We start from the raw sequence: 11,079 nt of genomic DNA, 5'->3' as shown, positions 1-11,079 counted from the left end.
CACATGGCACCAGGAGGCTGGGCGGTGCTGTCAGCCATGGATGGAACTGGCTGGTCAGTTCTTCTGAGTTAGCCTGGCGCTTGCCCAAGCACCTGATGGTCAGCTGGCTACTGGCTGGCCTAGGATGACCTCAGCTGGCACAACCGCCTCTTCCAGTACCCCAGTCCAGGCATCTTCAAGTTGCAAGCAATTTTTCAGTCCTCTACGTCCATCAAGTGTGTCGCTATCCGGTGGCCAAAGCGAGTCCTAAGATCAAGTTCAGCTTCAGAAGGGGATGAAGTGAGGGCTCTGACTACGCAAGACGTATGAAAAACTGAGGCTTTCAACTCATCACCGCCCCACTGCCCTGCGTCCCCACTGCTGATATGAATCCTGGTGCTTGTCACCCTGTAGCTGAAGCTGCAGCCTCGGATTCCCCAGCCACTTGTCCTAATAAGCCCCACCTATAAAATCCCCTGCACAGCAAGCATAGCAATAGAGGCTGGAGGCACATGAGAAAGTATCAAGACCCAGACTCTCAAAAGTCAACAGATTCGCCAGCGGTCACCAGTTCCACGGCCAGATCAACTGTCCAAAGTCGATTTCATCGCATCCCTTTCCTGATCCAAAGTTTCAATGACTCCCTACTGTGCACATCAAAAGCAAATTCTTAGCTTGCTTTTGACTTTTTCCTTTGTGTGGCACAAGCTTTTCTAAGTGGGTCTTTCTCTTTCTCCTTCATCCACTCTTCTCTTCCCAAACCGGGCTCCTCACTGGCTCCCTAGCAGGCTTCGCTGAGTTCCAATCTGCTTTCGCCTCGGAGCTCTGGTCCATCTTCACTGCTGGCTCCATCCTCTTGCCTAGCCAGAAAGGATGTCCATGTCTAGTGCAAACAAAATGAAACTTGAGCATCTGTCAAGGCCCAGCACAGGACTCCACTGTTATTTTGTGGTGACAGGATTTTCAGCTGCAGTTTCATCCTGACTAAGATGCTGTGCCCTCCCAGCCCAGCCAGGGTCTCTGCTCAGTTTTGTGAGTCAGACTGGGGACATTGGGGGGTTCATGTAGGACAGGTTGCCAGGCTGCAAAACTTAAGGAAGCATTCACTTTTAGGGTTGAACAAGTCCAGGGTCAGCTCTAAGAGCCAGTGCTTCCTTAAACTTTGCATTCTGGTAGCACACCAGTCAGCTACAAAAAAAAAAAAAAAAAAGATAAAATCTTGCCGTTTTCAACAACAAGGGTGGACCCTCGGGGGTGGGTTAAGTGAAATAAGTCAGACAGAGAAAGACAAGGCTCTTGATTTTACTCATGTGTTAAAGAATCAAAGCAAAAAAGAAAATAGAACAAAACAAATCCTTAGATTCTGACAGGGTGCCAGGTGCCAGAAAGGGTGGGGGAGGGGTGGGTTGGGAGGAACAGGTGAAATGGGTCAGTTGGATGGTGGAGGATGGTAACTAGATCTTTGCTGGTGGGTGTGGTGTGACAATGCAGAGGTCCAGATGTGAAGCTAAACATCTGAATTGCACAGTGTTATAAACCAGTGTTCACTCAATTTTTAAAAAATTATATCATTATTGAATTATCTAGATTGTATAAGAAAATGGAAATACATTCCATGCTCATGGATGGGAACAACCCATATAATCAAAATAATTATTCTACCTAAAGTAATATAAGATTTAATTTGGTATTTATCAAGATACCAACAACATTTCGTAAGTAAATTAAATAAAAAAGATTGAAATTTATATGGAACCAAAAGTTGCCTCAAAATAAAATTCCTCAAAATAACCAAATAAATCCTGAGGAAAAAAATGAGAGAAAGAGAAGGCATCATATTAACTTGCTTTAAACTATACTATAAACAATAATACTTAAAACAATATGGTATTTTGGCATAAAAATAGACACATGGATCCATGGAATAGAATCAAATGCCCAGAATAAAACCATGTATCATCAATTTTAATTTATGATAAGGCAGACATGACCAAGCAGTGGGCAAAGGAGAACCTCTAGAAGAAATGGTGATGAGGGGCTTCCCTGGTGGCACAAGGGGAAGCACAGCACTGTGAAGCTATCCACAGCCTCTGCAGCATGAGTCCGATTCCCCGCCAGGGAGGTGACCCACATGACCCAGCAGACCTCTCCTGACTCGCCCGCTGCTCTCCTCAGCAGTGTATTTCATCAGTCTGCCTGTTCTGTTCCCCACTCTGTCTCTGGTGAATCCTCTCACCCCCTTGCAACTCTGGCCCGTACCCCAGTTCTTGTATGCAAAAATAAATAAATATTTTTTAAAAAGAAATAGTGATGGGAACATTGGATGGTCACATGTAAAAGAATGAAGTTGGGTCATTCAAACTCTATACAGAAAAAAACATTCCACATGGATTAAAGACTCAGATAAAAGACTTGAAACAATAAAACCTATAGAAGGAAACACTGACATATGTTCCATGGTGTCCATGGTTTGGGAGGCTCAACCTCTACAGCAAGGGAAATAAAAGCAAAAACAAACAATTGGGATTACCTCAAATTAAAAAAGCTTTTACACTGAGAAGAAAAGAAAAACATCTTATTGAATAGGAGAAAATATTTACACATTACACAACAAGGGGTTAACATCCAAGATACATAAAGAACTTCTTCAACTCAAAAATAAACAAACCAACTAATAAATGGGCTGAAGATCTGAACAGACAGTTCCCCAAAGAGGAGCTCCAGAAGACCAGCAGATCCATGGGAAGTGCTCGTCACTACGTCTAACAAGAGAGATGCAGGTTAAAAGCACAGTGAGCCACCATTGCACACCCTGAGAATGACACAAGTTGAGAAGACCCCAACAATAAGGCCCTGTTACACTGTTGATGCAAATACAATCTGAAGCGGCCATTGTGGAAAGCAACCTGGGTTCGCCTTCAAAGACTGAAAATGAAAATACTTTATCATTCGGCAATCTCAACCCTGAGCATCTATCCAAAGAATATGAAGCCAGGAATTCACTGAAGTGTTTGTTTCACATTATTGTCCTACATTTTTAATTTTTTTTATTTTATATATTTTTTACATCATTTTTCATTTTTGTACAATGTATGCATTTTCAATAAGGGGGTGGGAATTGTATGGGGACTATAACCAAGATGGCCTACATTTTTTCAGTGCCCTTTTCAATCGCTGGGAGCGCCCCTGATAGCAGACTGCTCGAGAAGACGTGGTCTGTCCACCCCATGGATACTACTCAGCCATCAGGAAAGGCAAAATGTTGCCATGTAAACAAAATGAAGGAATGAAGGAATTTAGGTGGAGTCAGGAAAGTCAGAATGACAAAAACTGGCAAAGGAGGGCAGAGGGAAAAAAGAGAAGGGACTCAAAAGCTGCTACCCCATTTTTTAAGTGTGCTACACCGTTTTCTCAGTAGGGTTGATGTTTTTCATTGTGACATTTTGAGGCTCTGTGGGAATGTCAGCCTGCCCCTGAGTAAACGAATGATTTTCTTCCGAAAGAACATTTAATTCAAAAATGAAGGGATGACCACTCAGGTTTCTCCAGGATTGACTGCAGAGGATGTGTCTGCTCATTCTTACCCAGCCTGTCATGTAGGGGCCAGATGTCATGATTTTATGATGCTGGCAAGCGCAGGTATTAAAATTCACATATTGCGTGTTTCCATGTTGAAACAGCAACCACGGGGCTCTTGCCTCTTCCATTCAAAACCACTTTGCATAGTCCAGAAAGCCCTGATTCTCACAGCAGCCCTTGAAAAAAGATAGCATTATGTTTCCACTGGCAGAGTCCTCTGCGCGTGTGTTCATTTGCCTACCACCAGGAAAATGAGGAGCGAGTCCAATAAAAGTCCAAAGTTCCAAAGCCAGGTGTTTGGGTCTGTCTGAAGACACTGGGCCTCATCTGAAACACCTGAATCAGATCTTACCTGTCCACCCAGAGCGATTTCTTGCTCCTCTGGCTCAGACTAATTTCAATTTCCTCATTTCCCTTTTTTTTTCTCACCTGGCTCTCATGCTAAAGTCAGACTCAAGGTTGGATGCAGTGGCTGGAAAGCTCAGGGCCAACTCGGAATGTTTTCATCCTTTGCCCAAACCCGGAATGCTGGGCATCACTAACATCCAAAGAGTGTTGCTGAAGTTTTCTAGTTTTACCCTCCTGGTTTCAAATGGCACCAGAAGCAGAAGAGCCAAAATTCCGTATGGAGAAGCTATTCCAGACAAAATTCCTGGCCCCAAGGCTGGCCTGAAAAGATCCAGATGCATCTGGGAGAAGTGGCCAGATCCCTGGGTGCCTGTGTCCAGGGAGCCTGTGGAAAGGGGTGGCTGTCATGGTGGACCTGATGGAAGGCAGGGGCCTTTGTTCTGGAGCAAAACACAGGCCTGACATCTTCAAGGCAGTGTCTGGAGAGCAGGGGATGTCACCCACAGAGATGAGGATGGCCGTGGTGAGACCACGAAAGTACCTGCAACACACGGCATGAACCCACAGTGTCTGCAAGAACTCGCAGGATAGATGTGTTTCCAAACTGACAACAAGGTGAAAACTGGTAGTCTTCTGGCCCTGGAGGAAAAGAGCCTTCTGTTTCTGCACGTGTGACCATCAGCTTGGGAGATGGAGCACACGGGGACCTCCCCCATCAAGTGTCAAACCTCAAAATGCAAACGACGCAACCCCACAACTTGGGAGAAGAGGTCCAAGGGACAAAGAAAGACATCTCCATCTTGGAGGACAGGAGCCAGGCCTCTTGTGGACTTCTGTCTAGAAACATCCAGGGCTTACAAAATTATACCTTGGTAATAAGGTAGAAAATCTAGCACTTTCCAGAAAGTTCTAGCAGTTTTAAAAGTTAGAACCTTCCAGAAAATTCTAGCAATTCTAAAAGAGCTTTCCAGAAAGTTCTAAGAAAAAAAGAGTTCTCAAAGAATAGAGAATAGCATCCTATTCTTTCTTTACCAAGTTCCTACAGACGCAAGACTTCCCTCAGAACAACTTCTCAGATGTTAATCTGCATGTAGGAAGTGCGGGTCTCCTGTGACAATACCGACTTTCATTCAGCAGGCCTAGGTCCCCACCCTAACAGTCTCTGTGTGGTGTCAGCACTGCTTACCCTCGAGGGGTGAAACATTCTAAACGCTGAATTTGTGGAACAATTATCAAACAGCATATATCTGAGGGACTGGTTTCAAGGCCTGCCTTTTAAAGATTTATTTATTTATGCATACAAGAGCTGGGGCACAGGCCAGAGGTGCAGGGGGTAAGAGGATTCACCAGAGACAGAGTGGTGAGCAGAACAGGCAGACTGACTGAAATGCACTGCTGAGGGGAGCAGCGAGCGAGACAGGAGAGGTCTGCTGCGCCATGTGGGTTGCTCCCTAGCTGGGGATCAAACTCATGCTGCAGTGGCTGAGGACAGCTTCCCAGTGCTGTGCTTAACCCCTTGCGCCACCAGGGAGGTCCTCAAGCCCTGCCTTTTAATGTTAGTATTTCCAATCCTATTTCCCTGCAGAGCAATACATCTTCATCGAGGAAAGGCTAAGAAAAAACACTGCAACTCTTGCTGGCTCTGACGTCTGGCGGTGATGTCCACTTGAATTGTATGCTCGTGAAGAGAAGCCGGACTCCTGCAGGAGACAACTGTGCCTCTCTGTGGACATCCTCACGGGCGTCCAGGAAAGGAGGCCTCTGGCGGGTGGCTGAAGAGCTACCCAGTTATTTCAGCCTCTGGCTTTGCCAAGAGCAGCCACACTCCCTGGATGAACGTTCATGTCCATGTCCCTATTTGGGAGGTCCCCTGAGGTCATCGGCAAACATCCCTGTTGGGACACAAGATTCAGTGGGATGCGTGCAGACCTCATCTGGCTACTCTGTCCCCTGGGGGACACCCTCCAGCTTTGGGGGCCCTTCTTTGACTCCATCTTTTGGCCAGACTTGCTTCACAGTAAGTTGTTCAGAGACAAAGTGAAGGAATCAGGGCCTGAAATCCCCTGTGCAGCGTTCGCATTGGGTTGCGCTGCACTCGGAGCCTGGGCATTAATTACAGGGTTAAACAACCTGCATCTGCCCTCCTGGGCTGGTATTTTTATAGAGTCATTAAAAATGACACCTGAGCATTTCTCCCTGATGGTGGCACGTAGGAGCAGCTGCCAATCTGAGCTTGGATGGGAACTGCCACCTGACCACCTGGCAAAGCCAACGTCTCCCTCAGCCGTGCAGGGCAGTTCCCAGGCAAACAACCCAGGCCTGAGTCACTCGCAAGAAGTAGGGCAGAGGGTGCGGGTCCACGTGTGAACTCAAAGGATCCTGAATAGTGGTGGTGAGGATGGGTTTGAGGAACTCCAGGCCGTCCGTGGAAGGCATGTGTGTCTCGGCTGGGACTCCTAGGGAAGGGGTGAGGTCAGTTTCATCATCGGTCGGCGGGGTCTGCACTTGCAGTCACCACTCAGAGGACACCCGGAGGAGGCGAATGTATAGGCCTCCAGGCCCTGGCCCTGCTGTCCCACTGAAGCAGAGGACCCCCACGCATGGTGAGGTCTCCCAGGAGGTCTCCCCAACCCCAGATTTACCCACCCTGTCCTCTGAAGACCCCACTGGGAAAGAGTCCTAGGTGGGCTGTAGCTTGGTCTGCTGAGAACGGCTGATGGGGAGACCCCCACCTGTCCGGGCATCCGGACACCTAAGGCCAAAAGCATCTGGGGACTTTCTAAAAGGAAATGCTGGAAGGATTTGTCTGCACTGCCTCTTGGATTTCTGAGTGCTTATTAAGTCTGGCTTAAAGTGGCAGCTGCATGTCACAGCATCCAGCTCCGAGGACTCATCTGGGGGTATAACGTGTAACAAGAAAGAAGAGAACCTGATGGGGGACTTAACACAGAGTTGACTTCCTTAGGGCGCACAGGGACATCATGCTTATCTGAACCAAGGATTTGCATGGAGAAAACATACAAAACATGCTGTGCATCTGGACATTAGCAAACTTCATAAAAGAGACACCCGCCCAACTGTCCTTTCAAATATGAATGAGTTGTCAACATTGGGCCAGAGAGCTTCGTGCCGCCCGGGAGTAAGCTGTCACTTGAGTTTCAATTCCTGCTTGAGTCAAAACAGGAGTAAGTAAAATCATATTATTCCTTTGTGAGGACGGAGCCATGGCTCCTGGAGACCTGTTGCTGGGGGTGTGGGTGACGCCAAGCGGATGCGGGAAGGCCCAGGGTGACACGTGGGTGATTCTGATGGTCCAGACTTTCCAACGTGCCTCTGCCGGCTCTTAGGGATCCATGTGGAACCTGGGCCTATTAGAAGTACAGTCTCAGGAAGCCCAGCGTGCCCAGGGGTCCCAGAAGATCGCCCTATTTGCAGTCCCTCCCAAAGGGTGTGTCTTCCGGAGGGAAAGGAGTTGCTAGAGAATATTCCCTCACCACAAGCAGGGGCTTGCTCTGCAGAAGTGCTCCCCCGGTAGTCTCTCCCTGGTCAATCTTCTTCCCGAGCTCACAGTGTGGGCCTGACCCTGTGGTGTGCAGGTAAAATCAATTACTGACTGATTTGAATTGAACTAGAGAGCTGCGCGCACTCAGCTTTCACAGGTGAAACGAAAATTCCCCAGTGGCAGGGTAGACACAGCTTGAGTCAAATTCCGAACCTCTTTGTTTTCCTTTAGTTCGTGTGTGTGTGCGTGTGTGTGCGTGTGTGTGCGTGTGCGTGTGCGTACTATGATTTTTATCTCTTCACTGACAAGATGTTCATTTTAGGAGGGCCAAAACCACATGCCTTTGGCTTGGTTAAAATGATCTTCACTTCCCCCAAATTTCCTTTTTTTCAGGCTTTCCGATGCCAGTAAGGGGCTCGATCATTTCAGGGGTCCAATCTTCGCCCAAACATTTCCTTTGATTATTATTGTGTCTTGGACAATTTGACTTCAGCCGTTACAGTCTTCGTGCAGGACTGAATTCTTCAGAGTTGAGGCCCCACATCTTAAAGGATGGGCTCCATATCCTGCCTGAGCAGCAGCCCCGAGCCAGGGTTGAGTTACTGTTGAATAAGGAGCAATGAATTGTTATCGAAATAATCAGTAGTTCCCCAAACCACAAGGAGCAACAAGAGGAGCCGCTGTCCTAAGTCAGCAAGGACCCCCGAGAGGACAGGAGGCTGAGTCATCCTTTTCCACAGTCTGCCTCTGGCAAAGTGTCCTAGGCCACTTTCTTGTACGGCCTGGGGGAGGCAGGCAGGTGGAGGGAAGGAAGGGCCCAGCTCAGAAAGCAAAAAAAAAAAAAAAAAAAGAAAAAAAAAAGAAATTGCCATCACTTAAGTCACATGATTGGCAAGAACCAATGGGGATGGGCTGTGGAAAGGGGAACAGTTAAATTTGTAATTTGGGTTGTGTGAAAACTTCTTTGGGCCTCATAAACAACCACAGAACCACAAGTCGGGGAGGCTGGCAGTGTCAGGAGGCTGAGCCCGGCAGTGGTCAGCGAGGCAGGCGAATCACACCGGCTGCAAACCACAGGCCCGGCTGAGTGGTGAGCATCACCGCCCGCAGCCAGGGCGCGCGGCTGCTTTCTTTTTGAATCTTTAACAATTTGAATATTTGTTTTTGCAAAGGTACCTTTCTCCAAGGGCTCGGGGAGTCCCAGAGATCTTGAGGGGGAAAAAAAGAAAGAGAGATGTAGGGGCCAGGATGGGGGTCAGGTGGGACGGTGACCTTTCTTGGTTTCTGCTCCTAAGGTCGAAGCAATCACTGAGCCCCCCGCCTTCAGCAGAGGGTGCATTCTCAGCAGGAGGAAGCAATGGCCTCGGAGAGCATATTTGAGTCATTTCCTTCATACCCACAGTGCTTCATGCGAGGTAAGTACACGCCGGTCTTTTAATACGGACTTTTGCTCAGCTCTGCAGCTCGTGCAAGGGCAGACCTTGCTAAGTGGGTGCCCGGGGGCCCCGCCGCGGCCGTCTGCGAGGGGGGAGCAGGAGGACGCTGGCGTGTGATTACAAGGCTATTGGATTACTTATTCATCAGATGGCAGCTCTTCAGAAATGTTTTAATAAATACTTAGTTAAGCTGCTGGAGTTTTCCGTCGGTGCGTGAGAACGTTGTCAAGGGCCAGTCCTCTGGGCGGCTGCTGCCGAACGTCCTGGAGATTAGGGAGATTGTCCTGGGCCTGCTGGGGGCTGTTTGGCTGCCCCGTGCCTGGGGTGACTGTGCGGCTGAGTTAGCCGCAGCTCAGCAGGTGTGTGTGGCCCAGACTCCAGCCTGCCGCGGGGCTTAACGGGCACATGCACGCTGGAGGGCTGAGCCGGTGCGAGGTGGAGAGAGGCTCCCGGGGGCCCCTGGCCAGCTCGGGGAGCCCAGGGGTAATGTGGTGATCGTTGGGCTCTAGAGGAAGACCCAGGAACCTGGCGATTTGGGGGAAAACCCAGCAAGATGGGGAGGTGCAGTTATGCCTGCAGCCCCATTCAGAGAGGCAGGCGGCGTCTTTCAAGAGAGAATTAGCAAGTGGTCACGTCCAGAAGTCTCTCTCACTGAGTGGTGATGGTTTCTAAGTCAAGCCTTGCAGTTTAAGTCAGCAGCTCGCACGCTTCTGACGAGACCCAGCGAGGGTGGAAAATCTGTCTGCATTTTTGCAACCAGTCTCTTGAAATGTGTAAGGCTGGAGTGGAGCTGTGTGTGAGTGCGTGTGGGCGCGCGTGCCTTTGGTGCCTCTTGGGCGGGAAGAGAGGGCCAGGCTTAAGAAAACAAAAATAATAACACAAAAATGTCAGGAAGCGTTGCAGTGTGTCCGGGCCTGCACTCTGCCCAGTGCCTGCGACGTGTGGCTTGATGGTTTGGCAGTGCTGGGCTGGAGTGGGCTGGGAGGGGGGGTAATTAATTTTCTGGCTACCAACTCTCTCGCTACTAACTCTCTCGCACACCCAAATAGTAACTGTGACTCATTATTTATTCATACAGACAAGTGAGCAGGGGAATGCAGAGGGCTGCCAGCCACTCTGTCACAACAAACGCTATTGTGAATGCCACCGAGCTCTCTGCTCCCGGCCGCTGAAATTTCAAATCTTGACAAAGAGGGGCGTGTGTATGTTGGGGTGGGGGGGGTTCAGGAGAAAGGGAAGAAAGCAAGTCATTAACTGATGCAAAGCTTCAAATGAGAGGCTTTTCAAGTGCTTCTTTACTGGCAGTGGAGGGAATTTTAGTGAAGTTGAATCATGCCAGGCGTATGACTCACCCTCCGAGCACCCACCGGGGCTCTGGTGGCAGAAATGCCGGCCGCGGGTGAGAAGCCGCAAACTGCTCCCTCTCTCGTTGCATTTCCTCTGGGCTGTTAACAAGCAGAGAAAGCAATATTTGTAGCAGAACAGAAAAGGTCTTCCTGCCTTTCCTCTGTTTGAGACCCTGTCCCGGCGATGGTCTTTTCTCTGTCATCAACTCAGGAGGCAGATGCAGGAGACTGGGCGAAGTTCCCCCGGGGAGAGGGGTGATGAGGTGCACAAAACTGTCCTAACCAGTGGGACAGCCAAGACAGGGAGGGGATACAGTCCTGCACCAGGAGATCAAGGGAGCCGGGTCCCTAACGTGGCCCAAGGTGCCCCGCGGAAGGCCACTGGCCAGCTCGGGTTAGGGACGGGGCAGCTGCTCCCAGGGGCAAGGTGGTGGCCGGGGTGGGGCTGGGGCCCAAGAAACGAAAAATGGTCTTTTCACTCCTTCCTTTCAATAAAAGGGACTTGGGGCCTTTCAGAATCTCTAGCTCGATAATATGAAATAAAGGCTTCATTTCAGCGTTCCAAAGGGAAATCTCGGCCATTTCCTGGCTCACGGCCTCAAGGCGGTGTGTCCAGGTGAGAGGCGATGGATGACGAAGGGTGGATTAGCCGTCCACACCACCCTCTGGAGCCTGAGCAGCAAAAGGTGGTGTTGCTTTTGGTATCGCTTAGGCCGGGCCTCAGAGAGAGCATTTGCCAAAAGGATCTTCATCCTCTGATCCTCAGCAACAGATTGTTCTTTGAGCTTCTGCTGTCTCCACGGCCTGGCGGCCACTGGCACAGCTCAGCTCACTGGCCACTTCTTGCTGCTGATAATTTATAGCCTGTGTTCCCTTCCCAACTGCTGCA

The 11,079-nt window shown here is 49.3% G+C and overlaps 1 protein-coding gene across 3 annotated transcripts in view; it reads left to right on the top strand.

Annotated features, from left to right (window-relative positions):
- Positions 1-8,762: 8,762 nt before the first annotated feature.
- The window catches only part of RUNX1 (RUNX family transcription factor 1), a gene marked incomplete at both ends in the record, with an annotated part of 213,886 nt that continues 211,569 nt past the window's right edge, over positions 8,763-11,079 (top strand). For 2 of the 3 annotated variants that reach the window (XM_084231752.1, XM_084231751.1), the window contains one exon: positions 8,766-8,823. In XM_084231752.1, coding sequence (XP_084087878.1) covers positions 8,766-8,823 — 58 coding nt within the window. Of the gene's footprint in view, positions 8,824-11,079 lie in introns of all 3 variants that reach the window. The other variant, XM_084231753.1, reaches the window with a different exon arrangement.

The sequence above is a fragment of the Talpa europaea genome (assembly GCF_964194135.1).
Source record: "Talpa europaea genome assembly, chromosome: 4".
NCBI classification, from domain to species: domain Eukaryota; kingdom Metazoa; phylum Chordata; class Mammalia; order Eulipotyphla; family Talpidae; genus Talpa; species Talpa europaea.
The sequence above is the reverse complement of the archived record's forward strand: the minus strand, read 5'-3'. Positions and strand labels throughout refer to the sequence as shown.